The following is a 26,770-nucleotide window of genomic DNA, read 5'->3' as shown; positions in this document are numbered from 1 at the left end:
TTTTTTTGCCCCAGTCTTCACAGACAAGGTCAGCTCCTAGACTACTGCACTGGGCAGCACAGAATGGGAAGGAGGTGAGCAGCTTTCAGTGGTAAAAAAACAGGTTCAGGACTGTTTAGAAAAGCTGGACATGCACAAGTCCATGGGGCCGGATGCAAGGCATCCAAGGATGCTGAGGGAGTTGGCTGATGTGACTGCAGAGCCATTGGCCATTATCTTTGAAAACTCGTGGTGATTGGGGGAGGTCCCGGACGATTGGAAAAAGGCAAATATAACATTTTTTTTAAAAAATCTTTAAAAAAGGGAAGAAGGAGAATCCAGGAAACAACAGACCAGTCAGCCTCACCTCAATCTGCAGAAAAAATCATGGAGCAGGTCCTCAAGGAATCCATTTGGAAGTACTTGGAGGAAAGGAAGGTGATCAGGAACAGTCAGCATGGATTCACCAAGGGCAAATCATGCCTGACCAATCAGATTGCCTTTTAGGATGAGAGGACTGGCTCTGTGGATGTGGGGAAAGTGGTGGACATGATATACCTTGACTTTAGCAAAGCTTTTGATATCATCTCCCACAGTATTCTTATCAGCAAGTTAAAAATGTCTATGTTGGATGAATGGACTATAAGGTGGATAGAAAGCTGGCTAGATCATCAGGCTCAATGGGTAGCGATCAAAGGCTCGATGTCCAGCTGGCAGCCGGTATCAAGTGGAGTGTCCCACGGGTTGGTCTTGAGGCCAGTTTTGATCAGCATCTTCATTAATGATCTGGAGGATAGGGTGGATTGCACCCTCAGCAAGTTCGCGTATGACACTAAGCTGGAAAGAGTAGTAGATATGCTGGAGGGTAGGGATAGGATTCAGAGTAACCTAGACAAATTGGAAGTTGGGCCAAAAGAAATCTGATACGGTTCAACACGGACAGACAGAAGAATCCCATGCACTGCTACAGACTGGGGACTGACTGGCTAGGCAGCAGTTCTGCAGAAAAGGACCTGGGGGTTACAGTGGACAAGAAGCTGGATATATGAGACAGCGGTGTGCCCTTATTGCCAAGGAGACTAATGGCATATTGGGCTGAGGAGAGGTTTGTTTAGTCTGCAGAAGAGTGAGGGGTGATTTGATAGCAGCCTTCAACTACCTGATGGGGGGTTCCAGGGAGGATGGAGCTAAGCTGTTCTCAGTGGTGGCAGATGACAGAACAAGGAGCAATGGTCTCAAGTTGCAGCAGGGGAGGTCTAGGTTGGATATTAAGAATAACTATTTCACCAGGAGGGTGGTGAAACACTGGAATGGGTTACCTAGGGAGGTGGTGGAATCTCCATCCATAGAGGTTTTTAAGGCCCGGTTTGACAAAGCCCTGGCTGGGCTGATTTAGTTGGGGTTGGTCCTGCTTTGAGCAGGGGGTTGGACTAGCTGACCTCCTGAGTTTTTTCTCACCGAGGACTTCTAACAAGGTACCAGTTAATGCCAATGCTGCAGTTTGTTAGTCCTAGAGCACGAGGGTGCTCAGCACTGTACAAAGCAGAGGAAAACTGGGTGGCCTCTGATCTAAGGAGGTCACCATCCAGAAATATGAACTGTTTTTGTGATGCAGACACCTGCTCACTAGAACAGAACAAAGACCAATTGGCTCATTTCAAATAAATCACTGAAGAGCTGAAGGAGGTGGCAACAACTTTCTGTTACTACTGACAGAGGCTGGATTCCATGAAATATAAACTTAGCAACAGCTGTGAGAGGCTTTTATCCTCCACATGGCCATTCAGGCCTCCTCTTCCCAGGTTCTACATTTTACCCTGTGACAAGGTGCAGAGGGAATACCAGATCTCCAGTAAGCATGAGGTTAAGTCTGGCTTCTGTTCCCTCTCCCCCTGCACAGGGGCAGAGCAGGAGAACTATAAAAAGGGTGGCTACCGAGCCCAGGGGGGAGCATGTCGAGAGCCAGGTGAACCCCCAGCTAGATGGGGGTTTTCTTCATTTGTTTTGCTTGTACTTTACTTTGCAAAGTACTTTACAAAGGATGCACCACCCATGATGAAAAGCATTTCCAAGTCACTTCACAAGGACAAATTTATGAAGTTTCTCACTGCCCACCAGGTACTCATCTCGGAGGTTAAAACCCAGCACCCACCTGCTTTCAAGTGCAGAAAGGGGAAGGTTACGCCACAAAGCAATAATTGAACATACAAAGAGCCTCATTTGCATACAGTGGCTCTCCGTATGTTAAATGAATTTCACAGCATGAACCCTGCCATACACTAATTGGACAATACTTCCCCCCCCCCCTTTATAAAATGCAGCTGGTGCTGGATGTACAGTTACCGGAGTCCCCAATTCTCGCTTACTCTCTTGCTTTGAATTAACATATAAAGAATATTGCCCTGACAAATGAAAAATTGGATGACAATTTCATATGCAGAAGACAGAATCGTTTGATAAGGATGAGACTTGTTGAAAGGGAAAGATACTGACAGTGGCTGAAGCTCTTCTCGAAAACAGTTTCTCTACTCCGATCACACAGTCCTCTGGAGCGTGCCCAGGTTGCATCAGGACTAGCATGTAGTCGGAATCCCACAAATATAAACACTGCAAGTGCTTTTCTTCCTAGCCCGTATAATGGATACCAAAATAAAGAGAATATTTATCATGGCAGTGGTTGAATTTGGCTGTTGTAGGATGGCAAGATGGGAAAATTACAAGCTCTTGAGACCAGAACCGAAGATCTAGCAAAAGCCTGGAGGGTTTAAGTCTTCTGTGATTCCAAAACAAGGTTCTCTCTCTCTCTCTTTCACCCTGGTCCCCTTGGACTGAAGATTCCTGCAGGCAGGAGGGTGACAAGTTTTTCTTTACTCTATCCCTGTGAATTCAGAATGCCTAAGCAAAAGGGGCTAACTCTTCACCACTGGAAAGGGAGCTTTTTTGCTGTCCATTATCTTTAAGTTGCAGACTGGCTAAATACTGTAACGGTTACCTATTTCTCTCTCCTGTTGACATGAGCACACACAAACAGCACTGGAGATTCAGGCTATATGTAAGCTTCAGGACTTCCATAATACCAACACAGGCCCCCATCCTGCAGACACCTGAAAACGTGCATCGCTTTAGTCACATGAGTGAGATCAGTGGGCTTACTCATGGGAGTAAAGCTACACCTGTGCTCAAGTTTGCAGGATCAGGGTCACGAGGCATGAAATGGAAGCAGACATCCATTTTACACCACTGGAATCTTTGTCTAGATACAATTTTTTAAAGTTTTATTTCTCACTCTCTAACCCAGTTCTTCACTGATGACACACCGTGATGCATCTGAATCCCATTCATGTTTCACTGAGACCTTCCCCAATTCCCACCCCCTTGTGATATCACATGCCATTACAGAAGAACAAAGAACATGCAACGTTTTGGCTTGTGGAAGTAGGATTGTTTTCAGCAGGGGTCCCCAGGAGAACCCTCCATGGATGAAGTGGAGAAATTTCAGTCTGTCCCAGCAGGTTTGTTTGCTCCCAGTTGTATCTTTCCCCTGTATCGCTATAGTTTTACACACTTCGAGAGCACACACATTACCTCTCCAACACTCATGTATCAGTTACATGGGCACTCTAGGCTTAGCGTGAGCCCCATGAAGAAAGAGGCTGGGGCAGGGCACAGCTGTTACCGGGGGTGGGCCTATGAGGGCATGTCTACACTTCAGCTGGAAGCGAGCTGCCCAGCCTCAGCAGACAGATTTGTGCAAGCTCCACTCAAACTAGCGCATCAAAAATTCCAGTCTGGACGTCGCTGCAGGGGACAGAGGCTCAGGAGAGCCACCCGAGCATGGGCGCTGGGGGCAGGTAGGCTTGGACTCAGCTGATACAGCTCAAGATTTCTGGCAGCTAAGTGGTGGAAAGAAACAGCTAGCTTAGGTCTTGATTGTCCCAGCCGTTGGGTAGGGGGGTTAAAAGCCAGGCCTAATGGAGGTGACCTCCGCTGCAGCTTACCCAGCGTCTCAAGCCTCACAGCAAAAGGAGACCCTTTGTTATATATGGAAATAGAGGATTTGGCCCCTTTCGAATAGGAAATTCTGGACCTGCCTGGCCATAAGAAGCTCCTAGCACTCCCCAGAGATGACAGAGCTATGGGCAGGCCTCCTGCAGTTGGCTCAGGTCACGTTTGAGTTTGAAAGTGAGGTAAACAGGTATTATGCCACATGTCAAGAGAGTAAAGGCATAATTTTCAGTGGCGCTTCAACTCAGCCTCCGTAACCTGGAAGGGAAACTCAGGAGCTGTGCACAGACCCCACTAACTGTTTCCATGTGGAGGCGTTAGAATCTACCACAAGTGTACACAAGTGCAAAGTTGCACATGCACAAATACAGACTGGGATGGGGGGGTGAGGGGAAATCAGGCCCTGATTACCTCACTGCTGTTAATTCAATTTGTTGGACAGCATGTATCCCGTTTGCTTCCAGTGCTAAATCAAAAAACACAGTCTGCTTGCCCTCAGGAGTCCCACTTTCTCCAACCAACCGTGGAGAACAAAACCCTTCCCTACCCAGCCCCGGCACCTGATAGAGAAGCAGCAAAATCTGTTTTATGGGACTCTGGCGTGCAATACAGAAGACCAAGACATGTAATTGTTTATATGAATGATTATTTCTACCAATCCACGAGTGAGACTTCAGCCACATATTTTATACACGGATAGAGTGGAAAACTCCATACATCACTATCCTGTGGCAGGTCCACGGCAATATATACGCGAGAGCAGAAAAAGATGAGTTAAGTTAAAAATACCACTTTATGTTGAAAAATGATCGACTACAAGATTAAAACAAATCTTTAAATGTTGTAACCGTAGCCAAGTATTTCAGAAGCAGAGATTCAACCCTCTTGTTAGCAAGGTAATTTCAAAATTCAAACTAAACTTGTTAAATCTGCTTTATTGATTTAATCTGATTATTGTGCAGTTTGGGCTAAACCACTATAAGAATTTCTAAATTTTACTTACCACTGTAGTATGGAAGCTCCAGATTCTAGCATGATAAAAAGGGCCCATTAAATACCCATGGAAGGGATGCTATCAGCCTCAGACACATTTCAATTTAAATCTGCCCATGGTGGTTATGGACATATAAATATTTATAGCCAATAAGGGGCAGAGATCACATTTCTTAGAGGTTTTTCCTCTCCCATAAATCAGCTGAAATCTTTGCTTTGAAATTCATGCTTTGGAAAATGCCCATCCACTTGTTATTCGAGAAAACAGCTTAAATGTCCAGAATGTGACTCTGTGCTGCCTCTGCAAGAGGTACAGTGCAAAACTCGCAGCCAAAAAAGCAGAGGCAGATTTAAGCAACACCAAGGGAGCTAGAGAGGCCTACCGCATATTTTATATCTATAATATATCTATCATATGGAAGTGTAGGACTGGAAGGGACCTTGAGAGGTCATCTAGTCCAGTCCCCTGCACTCAAGGCAGGACTAAGTAATAACTAGACCATTCCTGGCAGGTGTTTGTCCAACCTGTTCTTAAAAACCTCCCATGACGGAGATTCCACAACCTCCCTAGACTGGCGAATAACTAAAAGTGTGTCTACACTTTGGGATGGGGGTGATTCCCAGCTCAGGGAGACATCCCTGTGCTAGCTCTCTGACCTAGTGTGCTAAAAATAGAATGTAGCCAGCAGCTATACAAGCAGTGGGACGGGCTTGCTGCTTTGAGCTCCTGCCTATCCAAGATTAGAGGAATGTAATAAGGTCAGCTAGCCCCTCCCACCGCTAGCAGGTAACTATTTTTAGCATACAAGCTCAATCAAAGCTAGCATAGGTATGTCTCCTCGAGCTGGGAATCACTGCCCAGCTCCAAGTGTAGCCATATTCCGAGGCTTGATCTACACTAAAAAAGTTTTACTGGCACAGCTATGTCTTTATGGGGTGTGATTTTTTTATTTTATTTTATTTTTTTAAACTGACAGTTATACCAAAGCCCCAGCACACAGTTATACTAGTATAAGACACCTTAATCTGCTATAGCTAATTTCACTTTGCCAAAGCAGAATGAAGTATACAGATATAATTGTCTCCCCACTGGGGGCTGCTGTTTTAAATTATACCAGCATAGTTTAAACAGCAAAACTTATGAGCAGAGAAAGGCTTCAGACAGCTTTAGGGGCCTGTCTGAATTATAGCCGCCTCCCAGGGCTCCCCATTGCCTCCACAGAATGGTGTCAGAAGCCAGGCTGCAACACACAGCATTCCCACACAACTCCACCAGCGGCATGACCCTTACAACAGGGCTTATGAGATGGTACCAGGATGCGTCTTCTGCAGTTCCTGCACCAGACCTCTTTACACTGCTCTGATCCTGCTACATGGCATAAAGAGGCAGGAGCGGAGGTGAGACGATATGTTATGTTATGCTAACCTTTTTATTCAACAATCATAAAGCACTTCGTAAATATTTAGACTCTGGAGGTTTTGCTATATTTAGCCTTTTTGGTGCTTAGTTGATGCATATTCGGAGTACAGATGCAAAAAACCTAACAATTAATGAAGACCTCACTTTTTTGTTCCTTTAAATGAGAAAATATTTAATATTTGCACCATAAATCAAAAGGTTAGAGTAGCAAGATTTGAATGATCAAAATGCAATTCACCTGGACATCTGATAGTCATTATTATTATTATTTTTTAAACATATTTTGGCCTCCATTTCCTTTCTTCTTACCATTTACAGTTGAAAGCGGAACACTACACAAATCAACGTGCCTTCAAAGGACTGAAATTCAGAGTTTTGGAAATATCAGCTCTCCATTGTGTCTGATCAGTGACTTATCAGTATAAAATTGTAAACTCTAAATAGGTTAATAAAGGACACTGGCCTCCTTTTAGAGTGTCCCCATCTTTAGTTCTTTTCCTTGCATTATGTTTTGAAAAGTTTTGAAAGCCGATCCTCACACACTGAGAAATAGGAAAGATGACACTTTTCTGAGAACTGAACCATCTAGAGAAATCGAAACACATCTGTAGTCACCCAGGCCTTCATAACTGTAAGCAGTGACACCACAGCCACTTTTGCTGTAAGAAAATCAAGCCCTCACACTCTCTCTCTCTCACACACACACAAGCATAGGGTGAGGGTGTGCACACGAGTTGCTATTGTACATTACATAAAAGCGCTACAATAGGAAAACTGCCCTGATTTACTTATTGCAATCTGCACAGAAAGTTGCACCTTTTGCTCAACTTCCAAGCTACAAAGGCCTTAAGGCCTCAAAACCAATGGCAAACAGGATTTTGACCTTTATTCATCTACATACTTAAGGAGAACAGCATAATTAGCATAACAAGAACCAACCATCAGTGTGTAAGCATCTTGCGAAATCTCCAGAACAGGAGGTTAGTCAACACCACCATCAGCTAAAAAGCATCATAGGTCTCTGACCCCACCCACAGATTCATTTAACTATTGCCAACCACTGCGCACAGGAAATACACCCAACCCTTCTCTACGACAGACACTGAGGTGCCTTCATTCCACTGGCACAATGGTCTGGCACTGATGAGATAGCTGGTGCCAGGAGCACAACACTGAAAGTAGGTTTGGTTCTCGTACGTTAGGAAGACCCACAGTTATTAAAATGCATTATAAAAAAAATCTGGTGTGTGCGTGTCTATATCTGTATTATATACTGCAGTAGTTCCCAATCTTTCTGACCAACTGTACCTGTTTAGCAAAAGACCTGGTCTGTACCAGTCAGTTACATGAATTCTATCAGCAAGGGAGCTTCTATCAGCAAGGGAGCTTGGGCTGCTCCAAAAACACCAGTTGCACAAACAGATGGGAAGCAAGCCATATTGGGACATCCAATTCTAGCGCACGGCCAGGAAAGGAGAAGCCTAGAGTAACACTATTGGTGTGTATAGTAGTGGTTAGGAACCCCAAGATATTGCATATAATACAATATGGTATACAAGACTTACATGGTGCTTGTCTGTATAGTATATTTAACAAAACATTAATACATTCTTACTACACCTCTGGGAGAAAGTACTGTTATCCCCATTTTACAGATGGGGAATTTGAGACAGGTGAAGTGACTTACCCAAAAGCCACAAAGCAAGCCAGTGGTAATACTGGGACTAGAAACTGGGAGCTCCTGAGCTCTTTCCATGCATGCCAAACACGAAGCGGAGATTTGGGGACAAATTCTGCACTCAGTTACACTGCTGTTCATCTAAAGTAACTCCTTTGGGTTCAGAGAAGTTACTTGGATTTACCCTGCTACAGTAACAGAACTTGGCTGCTGGTTTCTAAATCAGGAATACAAAACCAATGCTGCTAGGGGGTCTTTAAGAGGAAATTGACGAGGTCGTGGCATACAGAGTACACACCTTGAGAAGAGGCATGGCAGCTCGGCATCGTGCAGTTTTTGTGTTCTTTAGGAAATGAGATTCATCCTGAAACAAAAGAGGCAAGAAAATGAATGGAGTTAAGTCCTGATCTACAAGCCCAACTCTGGGATAAAGAACAAATTCCCAGTACCCTATGCTGCTTAATACTTCAAGCCTATCATCCCAGAGGTTTGTCAGTGGGCTGGCCACCATCATATTCTGAATGTGAAACCATCACGCAGGGGGTAGGACTGCCTGCAAGTTAATGGGAAGGGAAAAACAAACATTAAGACACAAATCTTGAGCGATCATAGCTAAGCAAGGAAGTGGAGAGAAGAAATAAAAAGAGGCAAAGAATTTCCACTACTGCGCTTCATTTGCCACTGCGTCCCTGTTCTTTATATGCAAAAATCATGGGGAGCCCCATGCAGGGCTGCCTAGCTAAAATGAAGGGGTTAATGAAAAGCATCAGAAGCAAGGAAATCTAATTAGGAACCAACTGTTTTGCTGTTAGGGCTCTCCAGGTGGATAATAACCTCCCGACAGAGACAAGACTCACAGAATAGGCTCCATTTCCTTTGTTGTAGTTAGGCAGAACTTAAAGATACCAAGGAAACTGGCCCCCTCCCAAGGTACATTCTCATCTTGATGTGTGTGGATGAGTGAGCAGAGGACGATGCACCGCTTAGCCTCCAAGGCACAGCTTTCTCAATCCTGGTTAGCAACAAGGTAACGCTATCATGACACCAGGCAGCAGAGGAGGACTGGAGGATAAAGCAGGGAGGCTAAACACTCAGTGGGACCATTTTGATCTACATACAGCATTTGAATCTGCATACACATATGCATGAATAAAATATCTGCCCATTTAGTGGGATGGCCCATTTAGTCAGAGATTCTCTGTCCCCAAACAGGTGTGGCACAAGACGTGACAACGTGAGTTCCCCCATCCTGACACTATGCCTCAGCCCGGACCCTTGCGAAATCAACGGAGAGGTGAGAGAAAAGTTCAGTCTCCGGGTCCTAGTCTGATCTCATCATCCTCTCTGCTGACACTGCCAATAACAGTATCCATGGTGCTTTTTTGTGACAGAAACATCTGTTCACTGGAAACCAGGCTCAGAACACTAAGCCCACTGCACATAAAATACCAATTGCCATCACATTGTAACTTTTGGTTGCTATAGATCTAAGCTGGATTTGAAAGAATACGAGGTCTAAAAAGTTCCCATTAAACATTACGCATGCACACACGCACATATATTTTAAGAAAAAGCAAACAATATAGATTATAGCATCATCCATGAAAGGAAAGTGATCATAGAAATTACACACATGCAAAAAGGAAACACATTTTCAATGAAACACTCCAACTGAAGCATGTAGTATCAACCTTGATTTTGACTACACTTCATTTTGATGCTGTAGACCAGACTCTGAACTTTATTTCAAGAGTTTTTTGGTTTACTGGATACACAGATAAAGTAGACAAGGATAAAATTATATCAAAACCAGTCAAAGGCATGGCTCTTCACCACGACGACTCTATCACTATGGCATTCCTTGGGCAAAACAGAACCGCCTTGATTTTCCAACCCAACATTTCTGGGACTCTATTCTCCAGCCACAGGAAACATCTATCTTCCCTCTAATGCCAATGGGAGCTGCTCACAACCAGCAGGGAAGAAATAGGATCTCAGGAACTAGAGAGGAGGATAAGGAGTACAGAGCCGGGGAGAACAGACCTTCTTTGAGGATGTTTCAGGAACCCTCCCCATCTCTATGTACTAGCGATAGCTGGAGATTGCCCGGGAGCCAATACAGTGTTGAATGTATTCACTGCCATTCATAAACAGAACTGGGATCAGAACGTTCACCCCCAGAGGCAATTACAGTCTTGGGTAAAGCCATTCTCTCCCCTCTCTGTGTAACAAAGGTTATACAATTTGCTATGTACAGGTTTCAGTCACTACAAAGTTTCACTCTCTCCAAATGCCTGTTAATGACCCAGCAGAACCCAGCATGCACTTGCCACCCAATCATACATTTAAATAATGAGGTGTGCTACTTACAATAATGACAACTTGGAAAGTGTCTTTGAGCTGCTGCTTATCCATCTTGCTGAGGAGGTCAAAACTGATTATGTTTATCAATTTTGCTGACAGGTTGTCTTTGCCCGTCAATATGACATTGGTGCTCTCTGGGCTCAGGGAGGGAAGCCACCTATGAAATGCCTGAGAAAGGAGAACAAGTGGATGCTGAACCTCTCTAGGTCTTTCATCTGAGGATCCCGAAGCCCTTCCCCAAGCTATAATGGAGCCTCACAACCACATCTTTGGAAATAACCAGTTTGTGCTTCAGTTTTACCCATCTGGTGAATGGGTTTAATAATGTTTAAGTGACTTGCCCAAGGCCATGCAAGCCAGTAACTGGAACAGCTGGCATCAGAAGTCCCATGATCTGGGCACTGCACCACACTCCCTCCTTTAAGGAGACCCAAGACCTCCTTTCTCTTTGCTGCTTACTCAGCAAGAACTCTGGCCGTGATTAGAAGTGAACGTGACCTTCCACCAATCTTGCTAGCTGTGCCCAAAAGCCAGAGCAGCAACACAGCAGCATGGCCACTGTTAGCAGAGAGTCACTGTCATTCTGCCCACACTGATAGGAAACATGAATCTGTGAAAGCCACAGACTTACAAGCAGCAAATATTTTATATCACAGGAATAGTTACAAAGTTTTGCACCATGATACAGATGAAGCACAATTTCCCCAGATCATCTCTGCCAGTGACAGAGCTTTCTCAGGGGCTGCTCTGAGGCTATAGAATAAACTTCCCCCAGGAATTAAGGACCATCACAAAACTCACCACCTTCTACTCAAAGTGCAAGGTGAATTTCTTTGACCTTGTCTTCTCTAACATATACACAAAGCTACATGTCTACAACAACAAAACACTCCACTGCACACACTTCTCCCCTTGGGGAAAGGATGAGAGGGGGAAAAAAAAAAACACATGACATGTTAATACAGGACTGGAATCAGATACCACGGTAATGTGTGCGATATAGAAACCTATACAGAACAGAATTAGAATTGCAAATGTGCGGCACTTCTGAAAATCAGGACCAAAAGACATTCCAAGCTGGGCACCCACAACCTGAGATATCCTAAATCAATAACCACTTTTAAAAATGTTGGTCCAGATCTCCACCAGCCTCTGAAGAACGCTGCTTCCTCCTCCTCCTCCATATCTCAAATATAAGTAATTTTACTACCTCATTCACAACCCAGGTAAAAATCTAGACGTGTCTTCTGTAGCTTGGCCAAATGCCTGGGGTTCTGTTGTACCAACAGCAGTGGAAAAAAAGAACAAATTGTTCTGGTGCTAAGGTCACACAACACAACAAAATCCAACCACTTTATAGCTATCAGCACAGAGAACTACTGGAAAAAGAACCCCACAAAGCGAAGCACGAAACTTGTCAGCCTAATGCCTGAGCCTCTTATTCTTCACTTTCTCCCAGCATTACTGAACATTTGGCAGTTAAGGAAAGTATGTCTCAAAATCATCTTGCTAGCACAGGCTGTTTAATTGCACAGTAATTTTCTTCTGTGGACAGGCTCTGAAGCCTTGCTTTCTTTCAATTACGTGTATTTCCAATCCCTGAGTGCACCCATCTTTAGGTCTTGACTAGGGCTACGTATCAGAGTCTGGATTAACCATAACAAAGAATTCTGGAGGATTTTATAGACTAAAGCTAATGGACCAAATTTTGCCCTGAAAAAGGCACTGGCCACGTTTGCTGAGGTCAGTGGGAACGGCAGAACATATAAGGCAGCATTTCAGCATCTGGAATTCTGTGCCAGCTGAGGTGTTGACAGAACCCACCTTGGTAGGTTTCACAAGAAGTGGACAATGGCTTGGATACCAATGGCATCTTGGGTATTAACGGAATTAGATGCTTCTCTGCAGAGATTCTGGCTCAGATGTATAAGGTTAAACCAACGGCCATATATGGGGCAAGAGAGGAATCTTTCCCCTTAAGGCCATTTTGTCAATGATTTTTTTCCTAACCTTCCTCTGGAACATAAAATGAGCATCCTCCATTAGGCTCAGGCAGGCATGTCATATGATCAGCTTCTTGCAATTACAGGGGATAAGAGAACCTCATCCCTTCCTATTTTTTCCCCTACTTTCCCAATTTTGCCATCCCTAACAGAATTCAGATAAAAAACAAGACAGATGAGCCCCTAAGAGATCTATTTAAACATCCAGTACCTCTGCCCAGGTAAATCTCACTGAGGAAGGTGTCACCACCAGCAAAGGCCACTCCTTTCGATAATACGCAGCAATACAGATAGCCTGGATAGTCTTTCCCAAGCCCATGTCATCCGCAAGAAGCAAACGGCCTTCCCTGAAGATAGCAAAGCTGAAAGAATCACAAGGTAGAAGGTTACTCCCTTCCCCACCTTCCCAGCCAAGGTTAGCACAATCCCTCCCCAGTCTTAGGGCAGGTCTACGCTCCTGCTTAAGTCAATCTAACTTACATCACTCAGGGGTGTAAAAGAGACACCCTCTGAGCAACGCAAGTTACAGTGACCTACGTGCAGTTTACACTGGTGCTGTAGTACTTTGACAAAGCAGACTGGTTAAGGAAACCATTTCAGCCCTGCTTCTGAATTACTTGATTTTCTTGGGGTTGAATCAGACCATTAGAGATGTTTGAATCTGCTCTTTCCATGATACTATTAAACACTCACCTGATATTCCAGAGTCCCTGATCAGACTAAAACACATTACTAATAGCCCTATGCTAATATCACCAGCTGGGGATTTAGCTGTGACATTTTGCTACTTGATACTGCTAATAAATAGTGACCACACATGAGAAAAATGTTTTAAAAAGTTGCTCTCTCCGCACATAATCAGTTGTTTTAAATCTTCCTTGGACTCTGTTTTGCTCCCCTACACATGCATGCAGCTTGTAAAAACAACAAGAAAAGTCAGCTAATGCACAGGGGTATGCAAGCTGAATTTACGAGAAAAGCAAATGATGCATGTGCACACACACAGCCCAGAGAGGCAAATCAAAGACGTACCGAAGGGACAGATTTACACGACTTGGAAATATTTCACACTATAGTGGGCCCTGGTAAAATGCAGTTTCCTTCCCGAGCCATCCTGAGAAATTCTGGATACATACTGGGTATACAGGTGTAACAGGCTTCGTTACCCTTCTACTCAAAGACAAACGGAGTCTAGCTCAAAATCCAACACCTCTTGTCTTTGATGAAACTTTGATCCAAGCCTCTCTCTGATGGTCCATAATCAAAATGCAAAACACCACACTGCCGGGAAATGCCAAACAATAAGCACAGGCCTAGCTCTTTCTGGCACATGGGCAAGACTTACTTCACGCCTTCTCTCTGAAAGGGCATGAGGCTCATCACGACTTTGGAATCCAGCGCTGAAAGGTCAGCTTCAGGAACATCCGAGACATGCAAGGCGGGCTTGTCAAACCGAGGAGCAAAGACTTGTATTACTGGCTTGGGCAGCGGTTCCACCTCCACGGATGGAAGGCTCCGCACAGCTTCCGCTGAAAACAACAACAGCAGCGTGTTAGCCGAATGGGGATCATGCTATACAGCATGTACACTCGTGGCGGGGGACATTTTTGGCCCCCACCAGCAGTATGATATTACGCTTGTCCTGAAGCGGCTTGAGAAAGTCTTTCCTGATCCAGTATAGGCAGGCCCAGCTACGTTACTGAAAATCTGTTTCAGAACCCTGGGATGTTCGCTACCCACACGTTCAGATAGTTGCCAAGCACAGCTCTGCAAAAGACAGCTCGGCACCATTTTCCCATGACAATTGCTGCTAGCCCAGGTCTCCTGTCTAGTGTGAACAGGAAGTTTTTCATCATTTACTTTAACAGCCAGGACACAGATTACCCCCCAGGCAGCACAGAGCACCTTGTTCAAACCCGTATTTTTATTACTGAAAAACAGTGCCCCTAAGCACTGTAGAACTCAGGTTTTGATCTCAGGCAGCTACAGAATTCTGAAGCAGCAGAGCACTAGGGACTCCCACTGCAGAGATCTCCTCCTCAATTATCTGAGCAGGACTGATTTGAACTGCTGTTATCTGAACAGGGTCACGTCCCCAGCTTAAAAAACTCTTTTCTTGCAAAATGTACCCATGCATAAAAACTGCTTATAATTGGATCGTGTCTCCCCTCCACCGCTCATTGTGTGCCACTCATCTTAACCTCTCTGGGGCAGGAACTGTCTTCATGCTGTGTAGGTCTGTACAGCATCAAGCACAATGGCTAGCTGATGGGGGGGTCTGAGGGTACTACTACAATGCAAGTATTAAATAATAATAATAATAATAATCCTGTTTCAAAGAAGAGAGGAATTGATATAATAAAGGCTGGGTGATTCTAGGGGGGGTTCACCTACTGCAGGAAAGGATTGCAAGAGATCTTTTGCCAATTTTACAGCATCATTTTTTAAACCTGCCCACGACTTTGTTTTGTAACCATTTCACAGAAGACGTTACAAGTACATAAGGCGATGACTGTGCTTTGAAACCTAGTTCAAGCAACATCACAAAGCTTTTAAAAACATTCTTTAATGCATGGACATACCATCTCTTTAGGGAAGCTGTACAGGATTTTACTATCTGCTATGAAACTAGTACCATCAGTGAACATCAGAATATTTTACATCCTTCATCTGCACATCAATTTGCAATGATATGCAATACAAATCTGCATCCAATGCTGTAACAAGCTCCCACATATCCCTTGTGCAAAACATCTTTAAAGCCACAAGTGGGTGGTCAGAACTTCACAGCATTTAATTTTCAGACACCTTTATTTCACACACCCCCATTCCTTCTCCCTCAACAGAAAAACGTTTTTTATGCCAAGAGAAAATTATTAAGAATTATAAATATTAAAACACAATTTCCTGGTTCTGATCTAGCTAGCGCACATTTAAAACAGATTTTTATTTACAATGTTCTTTTGACTCCCTAGAGAAATCAAAACACATTTCTGCACGATACCAAGCATATGTGCACACCCACCTACCTACCATTATTTCTGGAAATACCTCTTTATTTTTAAACCACTAAAATATGAAATTAGGGGAATATAAAACAATTCCAGCTGTACAAACATACTGAGCTACTCAAATTTAAATTTGTACTCACTGATTTTGTGTATTACAACTATGTGGGCACCAAATGTGCCTCCAGACTGCAGATTTTTAGTTTGGTTTCTGTTATCTCTAGAGCAGAGGGAACAGACTGGATTCCTGCTACACAAGTGAAAAATCCTTATATGAAAGGATTTCTGTTTGTGCTTGCGTGATGGTCTGAACTTCCTCCCCTCTCCAGTTTACCCTATGCTCTTTCAATAGCAGGAATTCTCTTCCCTGAAGTACCGCAAAAGCCTGTCATTACACTCACAAACTTACTTACTTTCTGCGTTACTATAATTGCTACAATTTGCTACATGATAATTCTGACGCTATTGTTCTGCAGACAAGCTAGAAAAGTCATTAGGATGCGTCTGCAGCCAGCGTGATTCATCCAAGAGTCATTTTTTACTGAAATAACCTTTTATCTAAAGATGACTGAGCAGCTGGGCAAATAGATATTAACCCCAACGAACAGTTCCTGCCGAAAGGAAGTCATTGCAACAGGCACAAGAGCAATATTTTATTTTTTTGCTGGGTAAGTAAAGAGGAACACAGTTTCTGAACAGGTGCATATTAGAAGGCTGCCAACCCCTCACAAGTGCGCTCCTAGGACACCATTCACATGGGCCTTTACCCCTTTCCCTGGCCCTGCAAGATGCAGAATGCTTCTTCCAAGGTGATGAGAGCCCTTAACTCCCAATGAAGTCAGCAGATTGAAAAGATTGCGCAAACATGGCATTTAGCAGGAGCTGCTCAGCACCCTACAAGATCAAGCCCTTTGCGCGGGCCCAATCCTGCAAGATGTCAGGCATCCTCAATTCCCACTGATGTCAACAGAAGCTTCCATTGTATAACTCCATTTTCCAGTCCTGTTAGTGTCTTTATACTGCAGTTTCAGAATGAAGATTAGCTCACCCAAAATCTTATGCCCCCTCACCACATAAAGTGTTCTCTCCTCTACCGCTACATCCAGCATCCTGGCTTCCAGTTCCTTGATTACTATTAGCATCCCTAACACTACAGTATTCAGGCACTCAATTATTAAAAATGCTCCATTATCCTATAGTAATAGCATACAGTACTCGAGTAACACTAAGCTGCGAGATTTTGGACTATGACTGTACAACCCTACATAATGGTGATGTAAGCACTGTTATAGGGCATCTTACCATTTATTTCGAAAGCTTATCCTGCTCTAACTATGCAACCTTATATTTCAGGAAGTACGAGGGCACACAGCAAGCAGAATGGAATGATAAGAAATAATTATAACACTGAGTACTTATGCACTGCTTTTCATCTTCAAAGCACTTTCCAGACATTAACGAAACACACACAACTAAGAAGCAGACATGCTGGCAGCACACTGCTGTGAGAGAGTTATTTGTAAAGTGTATCCATCTTTTAAAAGAAACACAAGTTTACACCTGCGGTGTGGGTCAGAATTTCTTCAACACCACACATGGGTACAAAGGGAGAGGCGCTCGCATGCCTTACTGCCCCAGAAGTGAATGTTACCGATTATAGACAATGCCTGGAGTGTGCTAATGAGCAGAAGAATGATGCTTTCTCACTCAATGTATTTTACTGAAACAATTTTAAGTGCCCATCATCTTAGCATCTGGGCTTTTCAGAAGAATATGAAAACACGTAGGGCCTGACTGCGCTGTGGGAATCTGCTGACCCAGTTTGATCACATTATGGAAACAAGCAGGCCCAGCAGTCAACACAGCTATGGGAGAGTGACCGGGCTTCTAGTCTGCCTTGTACATCAACCACAAAGCTGCTGGCTGAGTTCCAAATGCAGAGACTTCATTTCTAGTCGTAATGTATAAAGCTGAACAAAACCACCTTGGCTGTCGGCACCCAGACTCTGGCTCTGATACTGGCTGTTAGAGAAATCATTAGTTCATGTATAAACTGAGCAAACTTGACCTGAAAAGATAAGCGAGGGTAAAAGTCACCAGAATGATGTGCTCCACACTACTGAAGTCCTGCAATCAGCTACTTGCAGGGGTATAGGCACAGCACTCATGCATGCGCATCCATTGTTCACCATGGGTTGGAGGTGACTGCATGCCAGCTTCAGAACAGGACAACACGGGAGAGGAGGACGGGGAGCTAGGGACAGGCCAGGGTGGAAGACACTAAGGATGTCTACACAGCAACTATACACCTGGGGCTGGCCCGTGCTAGCCGACTGGGGCTCGCAGGACTGTTTCACTGCTGTATAAATGTCTGGACTTGGGCTGGTGCCCAAGTTCTAGCATCCTGCGGAGTGGGAGGGTCCCAGAATTCAGGCTGCAGTAATGAAACAGTCCCACAGCCTCAGCCCCGCGAGCACAAGCCGGCTGAAACAGACCCAGCCGAGGTTTTTCTTTGCTGTATAGACGTACCCTATGAGTATCACTGCACAGATCTAGTGACCCAGAATTCTGCAGAGATAGATATGAAGGACCACGCAGTCCCCTACTCCAGCTTCCCTACAGATATGGGGAAGGAGGGAGACAGAGGGAAACCATTCTCCCACCGCTGTTTAGTTCTCTAGAACGGAGAAAAAAAGTTACTCGAGGAGCCCCTCATAATATAATTCACTTTCATAACTGTTCTCTCACACACTAAAATATATATGAAAAAACCAGAATGGAAATTCCACTCCTGGTAGAGAACACATCTTCGTATGCTTTTGTGCAGCAGCGAGTATGATGGGGCCCTGACCCCGAACGAGCCTCTGAGAGGCTACCATAATTATTAATAATATACACTTACAAACAACCAGAGTTCTGAGTCTGTGTAACCCATATACACATCTGTTTGACAGAGCAATAGGGCAGCCGGCACGGGAGTTCATTACCACTTCAATCCCTTCTAATTAGAGAGGCTTATCCCCAGAAATGGAATTAGAATTTGTCACCCTGCCTCCCCCACCCCCACAAGAGAACAGACCCCACTAGGAAAATGCAGCTTCTCACTTAGCCTTGGATAGTCCTCCAATAGGAAACTCCATTTTCGGGTCTTCATGTCTGTAACAGTCATAATAAAATAATCAAATGTCAAAAGACATTTTTAAAAAAACCTGACTGCCATAAACAAGCAGCAACAGCAACATTCAATCTTCTCTCCATTTCAGAACGGTTTTTAAACAGTTTACACCTTGGCCAGCCATCATTTGTTTTACCTTTCTGTCCCATGCTAAACAAATCATTTTGAGAAGACTCAGGAAGGCAGAGTATGTTCTCAGCAAGGTGCATGGGAAAATCAGACCCCAGCTGACTTTCAGAGAGTAATAGCTAGTTGTAGGACTGCCTCAATCATGGGTGCCCAAAGTGCAACACTAGGGCCAAACCCAGCCTGCCAGTTCTGCATCTTCCTGTAAGCCAAGAGTGAGTAAAAAGCTGATCCACTGCAAGCAGGCGGTATGAGGCAACAGATTGGGAACAGGCTTGGGAGTCAAGAGCTCTGGATTCTGTTTACCACTCTGTCACTGACCTGTTGTGACATCTGGCAAGTCACTTCACCACTTTGTCCCTCCGTCTGCCTGTCTGTAAAGTGAGGATTTAACTAAAGTGATATGTAAAGTGATATTTAACTACCTTTGTAGATCTGAGTTCTAAGAGTGCTATAAGAATTCCTCCTAAATGTTAGCATGGCTGCTGGGGAATTCAACTAATTCTAGTTCATTATCTGGGTATATAATGAATATTTCCACACTGGCTTGTTCTGTCATTTTTGATAACAAAGACTATAATTAGGTGCAGAGATGCAGAAGTTGGGCACCATCGGTCGAATTCATTATGTCCAGCATTGAAATATGGTCTTTGGAATTTGCCTCTGAACAAAACAAGGAGTCATTCATACTGCCACAAATCAAAGCAGCGGGCACAATGGTTATGTACCCCAGCATTATTACAACAGATACCAAACCCTCCCTAAAGTGGATCCTCTACTTTCAGCCTGTCCAGAGCAGATCTGATCTCACATACCATCTTTCATCTTTCAGTCCCAAAGCACTTTATAAGCAGTAGTGAATATAGCCAGCACCAGCAACGCCATTACATGAATGCAGCAATCAAATCAGATACTCACCGTAATTCCTGGAATTCACCTGTTTAAATGCTTCAATAATTTCTGCAGCATACCCAATATCAACCTCAAATCGGGAGCGCGAGATCAGCACACACTTCCCCTTGACAGTGGCCGAGGGTTTCTGCCAGCCACTGCACGTCTTTAACAAGGATTCCGAGCTGGGCCCACTGCCGACAGACACCCCTTCCAAGGGTACCAAAGTCACTGAGGAAAGCTGCTTCACTGCTTCCACTACAGGAGAAAATAATGGATTTATGAGAAAGAATAAATGAAAAATTGGGCAGACCACGAAAACGTTGATTCCCCGAGGGACGGAAAGAGCAGAAGCCCAACTGAACCCAGACAAAAGGCATAGGGGACTTTGGGACGAGGAGGGAAAGGAAACCAGCAGAGCAGGCCACGCTCCTCCTGAGGGTAAAAGGGGACAGCTGGCCTGGTTGCCCCCCACAGGGCAAGCATCAAGGAGCTGAAGTGAGGTGAAGTGGCTGGGTGAACCCACTCTCCCACCTTAGAGAAGACAATGGTAACCGAGGATCAGCAAAGCTGGACATGGAGCAGTAGAGAATCCAGCCCCTCAGCTGCATCAGCCTTGCCCAGGTTCCCTCTAAGACACCAGCGAGTGTGTTCTGAAATCTCTCTGCCTCTTGTGTGATGTCACTACCTGACCTAGGGGGCAAAATTTCCTTAGGCACCATTAAATTCTTAAAGGAGGATCACTGAGCATGCTCAAAAGCCATTTCTCTGTTGCTTACAGCAGGTTTTTTTCCCCCTTAAAAAAAAAAAAAAAAGCCACCTCCAGACTGAATCGAAGCATGTGAAATTTCATCCCAAATGGAGAATTTCAGAAGATACACCAAACAAGTGAAAAGCAAGTCTTACAATTAAAGCCTGCATGGAAACCTGCATTTTTTTTTCCTGATTCTTTATACCTAATGTAGTTACAACCAACCCCTAAGGCTGCTATAACGTAAAGAAATTAGGGGGGAAAACATCTCTCTAGTTATTCATTTTGTGTACACTTTGTTTCCCCTATTTGATGGGGTCCTTTCACAAACAATAAAAGAGGGAAACTTTTAAAAAAAGAATACAGGAAACTGTAATTGTAAAACCACAGAAATTGGCAGGGAAGGTTTAGAACCTGCCACTATTTTTTGAACTATTCTTTAAAAAATTGTCTAGGTTTCACATTGACAGAGTCCATTTAACCCTAGTGTATGAAACACTCAGGATTGTTTTGGTAACCATTTTCTGACATGGATGACGGCAGCTTCTTGACACCATGTGCCTTCTACCATAAGCTTATGCTTCAGGATAATTTGAGAAGACATTTTTAAAAAGGATGACTTGCAATTTAAAAATTGTCTATTTAGACTAAGTTGCGCAGGGCTACAACTCTGTTTAAGTGGTATAAGATTCAGACTAGAGCAACTGTCAGCACTTAAATACACAGTAAACTGCCTGGGAGGTTAAAATTAGGCCTGAAGGTTGGGCTTTTCCAAAGCATTGTCCTAAATCTGCTCCCATTGAAAGCAATAGCCATTTTACCACTGACTTCAAGGAAAGCAGAGCTGGACCAAAACTGCATGCTTCTGAAAAGCCTGTCTGAAATGCATGGTCTCTGCAACCATCTCAAATCTTCTCCAGTCCACAGTGAAGAAAACCATCTCCTGTTATTCCAACTTCTGAGACAACTGCAATGTCAACCTCATACAAAGCCAAGGAGATCATCCCATTTCATTTCCCACACGCCTAATAAACAGGAAAACAAACAATTTCATGAAACCTACATTTAGTTTACTGTTTTAAAAGATAGCATCAGAGTAAATCCTTCATTAAAGTATTAGCCAGCCTGCACTTTCAGAACATTTTCTCTTTCTCTGCATGGACCCACGCGAATTATTTACATGAACTGAGCCATCTCTGCCTATACCGTGGTTTGTCTGCCCTTGAAACGTTCAGTTAGTGAGTGGAGAAAGCATACGGTTAGCATTAAAATTACACCTGGAAACCCAGGTAATTCTAACTAACTTCCAAGATTCATAGCAGAACCTCAAAAGCCCCATGCCTGAAGAATGGGTTTTTGTGTTTGAACAGTCAGCCCCTTCGTTACTGCAAGCAATAACACAGCCAACAATAATCATGTAAAGATGAAAGAGAGGCTTTGATCCTGCATGTCACTCCATAGTCTGCTCACTTACTGAGACGTCTGTAGTCTTCTAAATGAAAATTCCACATCTTCATAGTAGGATCTGAAATTGAACAGAATTTGAGTCATTTGGGAATAGAAACAAACACTGCTGTTAAAAGGCTCGGTAATTAAAGAGGAGCTCATCTGTTCATGCAGACGCTTCACATCTACCTGTCAAAAGCACTGTGCATTGTTATTACAACTGCAGGGCTGCTGGAAATATAGAAAGACTTAGTAGTAGGGCAGCAAAACAAACATCCATACAAATAGGAGAGGAGTGTGGAAGTAAACCACAGGAAAGAGCAATGACTGAAAAGGATAAAGATCTTGCAAATAGGGATGGGTAAAAATATTGTGTACACCCTTGGATGTTAAGCAAGAGAATCTAGAAGACACAAGAATGGCTGGACACCATAAGGTTAGACTGGTGCTGATGACAGACTTGAGTGAAGGGCCAGTGGGGACACAAGAACAAATGGATATAAATGGGCCATCAAGAAGTTTAGGCTTCACATTAGATGCAGGTTTCTAACCATCAGAGGAGTGCAGTTCTGGAACAGTCTTCCAAGGGGATTAGTGGGGTCAAAAAAAGGCCAAACTTGTTTCAAGACTAAGCTTGATAAGTTTATGGAGAGGTTGGTATGATGAGGCTGCCTACAGTGGCATATGGTCCACCAATGACTGCTATTAGCAAATATCTCCAGTGGCAGAGATGTGGCACTAGATGGGGAGGACTCTGAGTTACTACAGAGAATTCTTTCCCAGATGTCTAACTGGAGGGTCTCATGCTCAGGGTCTAACTGATCACCATATTTGCAATCAGGAAGGAATTTTCCCCAGGTGAGATTGGCAAAGACCCTAGGAGGTTTTCACCCTCCACTGCAGAATGGGTCACTTACTGGTTTGGATTCTCTGTAACTTGAAGTCTTTAAATCGAGATTTGATGTTGTCAGTATCTCAGCCAGAGGTTATGGGCCTATTTCTTGAGAGGGTGAAGTTTAGTGGCCTGCAATGTGCAAGTAGTCAGACTAGATGATCATAAAGGTCCCTTCTGGCCTCAAAGACTATGAGTCAACCAACTCTCCAAGAGCAACTGAAATTAACAGACCATTTCTCCGATACCGATTTCCAAACAACATTTCCCCTCAGCCCAAGGTTCTGACTAAAACTTGTAGGAATATTTTTTGTCAAAATAGTTATGTGTCAGAAAATACCATCTTGACAAAAATCTATTTTTTCATGATTGTAGCAATTTAAATGAAATTTCATTTTGAAACAAATGGAAAAAACATTTTGAAATGTCAAAACGTCCAGTTTTGACATTTTTTGGAATGAACAGCTTTGATTTTTTTTGTTTCAAAGTAACTTTTGATTTCAAAATTTACTTTATTTTTTTTATTTTTTTTTAAAAGGTCAAAATCAACATGTTTCAAATATACTGAAATTAAACATTTTGATTTACCCCAAACAAATTTATTTAAAAAAAATCATTTTGTGAATTTTTTTTTTTTTTTAATGCCCAAATCAGGACAATTTTCTCAAAAAATGTTGAGCTTTTGAAGATGGAAAATCCAGTTTCCAACCAGCTCTAGTTCTGACCACCTGGAGTCAAGAAACATCTCAGGGCACTTTTCATACAAGCAGGGGGTTAACTGAGATGATCTTGGCTAAATTCCAGTTTGAGTTATTTACTCCTTGAATTCCTCTGCAGTTTCAACTGCAGTTCTTTTCACATCCTCTCTAAAACTATATGCAACATCATTGCCAAGTTCCACCCCTGCAATAGCTGCATTGCTGTGGTGGGTAAAGTGATTTCTGTATAGTTCCTTAGAGAGACGGATATACTGATTTTTCTTTAAAACAGAAGCATAAGAAATTGTTATAAGTTTTCTTACCATAAATTTTGCTAGGTATGCTTTTAAACACAGAGAGGAGTTCTGCATTGTAGCCTACTTCAACCTGGAATCGATCTTCTCTGTGCTTCACACACCTTCCTTGGATAACACTGGGTGCTTTTCTATGACAGGATACTTTCAAGGTAGAGCCCATGCCACCAGAATTAGTCATCTTCTGCATCTTACCCTCCTTCAAAGGAGTCAGTGGGCGCATCATGCCACAGATCCGCGAGATGCTACCATCATCCTTTTTGGGTAAGGAGTCACAGGTTGGTTTCCCTGCATTTGTTGACATTTCAGAATCACTCGAGGTAGCACTGCTCGGCGGTGGCATATATTTAATGCCAGCATGCCCACTGGCAGATTTGTTCGGACTTTGTAAACCTTTAATATGATTAGGGTGCTCATTAGTAGTTAATCTAGGATGAGACAGTTCTGTAGGTTTTTTGAATGCTGGGTGATATTTGGGTTGTTGCAATTCAGTGGGATTAATTAAGGTTTGTTGACCTTGTTCCTGACCATCAGAACCTGAATGTTTATGAGAAGAATTCAGGGTTAATGGGAGGGACTGCTTAGTGCTGCTCATCTGACTCCATGAATCTTGCTTTGAGCCCTCTGAACAATTCTTCTGCTGCACACCACATGAACCAGCCGTCTGCTGAGGTGTGTTAAAGTGATTATATCCTTTCTGAACACAGCCCTTCTGTGGCACGTGGATGTTGGGATTCTGCTGGTGCTGGCTAATGAACCAAACATGATTGTTTTCTTGTTTCACACACTCCTGCTCCAGGTTTCCACCATAATTTGGATTCTGCTGGTTAGATGGTTGGCTAGTGAACCCACCAGGCCCTCCTCGCTGGACTGCTAGTCTCTCTGCTCTCCTAGCCAAGGCCTTCTGTCTGTTCTCCTCAATCTTTCTTTTCTGTTCTTCTGTAAGGCCTGATGACATCTTCCACAATTAAAATAATCGCTCTGAAACCTGTGTTAAATATCAATGAGGAATCCAACTGTTTCTTTTACAGGACTGGAGGCCCACCTAAAAAAAAAAAAAAAGACATCTTTGTTTTGTAAATTTAAACTACATGCATGGAAGGCATTTGGTTTTTATTGATGAAATGGTGCCACTGGCATCTAAACACTAGAGCGACTGGTGCTGTACAAATCCTAAAACAGAAGTACGGCAACAGCATGGACTCAGGGCTAGACTTAAGCCATGTGCAAAGTGGGCAACCGCAAAGACACTTGCCTTTGAGGGCCCCACACTCTAGACCTCATTGCTAAAGCGTAAGGGGAAAAAAAGAGAATCACAAACCATCTAGAAGGGTCACCAACCCCCATCGCTCCAGCTGCCAAAAAGTCTTCCTCCAACCCCACCAAGATGTGTGCAGACCCTGGAAATTCACCTGAGCCCCTGCACATGACTTCCCACGGGGCTCTGAGCACCACAGGGCCAGCCCCTACATGGATGCAACCCGATAAAAATGACTGAAACAATCGCATATCCATGCAACGAGCCTGGAAATGAAGGGCCTCGGCTCCTAATGAAAATTAAAAGCATCACATGACTGCACTTCATCCTTCCAGCTCCGCCTGGGGCAGCAGGCGGCAAACACGAATCGAGCCCCATAGCCCCACGGGCAGGGCAAGGGTCTCTGCCTGCCTTGGGAAATGTACACTCCCAGCACCAGTGACATGGCCGTAGCCACGGGGAGCGAATTCATCCCCCGCCACGGGAAAAGTCAAGAGTTAGGGCTGACTCCCCCGCCCCCTCCCAGACACCGGGGCTCAGCCCCCCACCATGGGGCTCACTCCCAGATACCGGGGGTCTCTCTCCCCCCCAGGGGCTGACTCCCCGCCCCCTCCCAGACACCGGGGCTCAGCCCCCCACCATGGGGCTGACTCCCAGACACCGGGGGTCTCTCTCCCCCCCAGGGGCTGACTCCCCGCCCCCTCCCAGACACCGGGGCTCAGCCCCCCACCATGGGGCTGACTCCCAGACACCGGGGCTCAGCCCCCCACTCTCTCCCCCCAGATACCCTCCCCGCCCCCTCCCAGACACCGGGGCTCAGCCCCCCACCATGGGGCTCACTTCTGGCGCTCACTCCCCCGTTCCCCCCGCCGGCGCTCACCCCCAGCCCCCCCGGAGCCGGCCTCACCCGAGGGCCCTGGCGTCACCGTGGGGGGCCGCAGCCCCGTCACCTGCGTGCACCCGCGGCCCGCTCCGCTCCCAGCGCAGCTCAGCGCAGCCCAGGGTCGCGCCGCCAGATTCTGTCCGGACTACAACTCCCAGCAGGCATCACCGTTGCCGGGGCGACGGGTGGGCTTTGGCCGCGCTGCATGCCGGGAATTGTAGGCCCCGCCGGCCCGCATGGCATCATGGGAATTGTAGTCTCCCTGGGCTATAGTGGTAGTCTAGTGGTTACACCTGTGGGGGGCTGAGAGGCAGCAGGACACCTGGGTTCTTCACCTGGCTCTGCCCCTGACTGAACGGGTTTGAGCGAGTGGCGTCACCTTCCTCTGTGCCTCAGTTTCACCAACAGACTACAATTAATAACAGCATGAGGCGCGTATAGCCAGTAAGCGGTTGTGTCTTTCTGACCCTGCACATTGTGTACTTTCCACCCACCACACCCCGTGCAGCGTTTCTCAGCCCAAGGGGGAGAGGAAAGGCAAGCGGGGGTTGCATGGCATCGTAAAAGAGACAAGGTGGGTGAGGTAATATCTTGTATTGGACCAGCTTCTGTTGGTGCGGGAGATGAGTTTTCAAGAGCTTTTCTCAGGCTTTCTTCTGGGGCTCCCCCCTCCTGGAGCCAGCCTCATCCAAGGCCTCACCGGAGGATCTGAAGAAGAGCTCTGTGTAGGTGTAGCTCAAAAAGCTTGTCTCTCTCATCAACAGAAGTTGGTCCAGTAAAAGATGTTACCTCACCCACCTTGTCTCTCTCGTATCCAACCAACACAGCTATGACAACATTGTGTATTACAATCCAGAGCAAAGAAAACCTCACTCCCCCATTCCCT

General features: G+C 44.6%; 1 protein-coding gene across 3 annotated transcripts in view; it reads right to left on the bottom strand.

The window, feature by feature from the left end:
- SMARCAL1 (SWI/SNF related, matrix associated, actin dependent regulator of chromatin, subfamily a like 1) overlaps positions 1-26,054 on the bottom strand; it is a 55,127-nt gene extending 29,073 nt beyond the window's left edge. For 2 of the 3 annotated variants that reach the window (XM_067570122.1, XM_067570124.1), the window contains exons 1-9: positions 25,909-26,054; positions 23,753-24,788; positions 21,868-21,918; positions 19,670-19,900; positions 18,556-18,606; positions 13,788-13,971; positions 12,654-12,804; positions 10,446-10,607; positions 8,374-8,439 (exon numbers count right to left, since the gene is read on the bottom strand). In XM_067570122.1, the coding sequence (XP_067426223.1) occupies positions 8,374-8,439; positions 10,446-10,607; positions 12,654-12,804; positions 13,788-13,971; positions 18,556-18,606; positions 19,670-19,900; positions 21,868-21,918; positions 23,753-24,701 (1,845 nt within the window). In that variant the 5' untranslated portion in view covers positions 24,702-24,788; positions 25,909-26,054. The remainder of the gene's footprint in view (positions 1-8,373; positions 8,440-10,445; positions 10,608-12,653; positions 12,805-13,787; positions 13,972-18,555; positions 18,607-19,669; positions 19,901-21,867; positions 21,919-23,752; positions 24,789-25,908) is intronic. The other variant, XM_067570123.1, reaches the window with a different exon arrangement.
- Between the last annotated feature and the right edge of the window lie 716 nt (positions 26,055-26,770).

The sequence above is a fragment of the Emydura macquarii genome, unplaced genomic scaffold (assembly GCF_026122565.2).
Source record: "Emydura macquarii macquarii isolate MOO-44397 ecotype Brisbane River unplaced genomic scaffold, CSIRO-AGI_Emac_v2 contig_2988, whole genome shotgun sequence".
In the NCBI taxonomy this organism is placed as follows: domain Eukaryota; kingdom Metazoa; phylum Chordata; order Testudines; family Chelidae; genus Emydura; species Emydura macquarii.
Note: the sequence above shows the minus strand (reverse complement) of the source record. Positions and strands in the feature narration are given on the sequence as shown.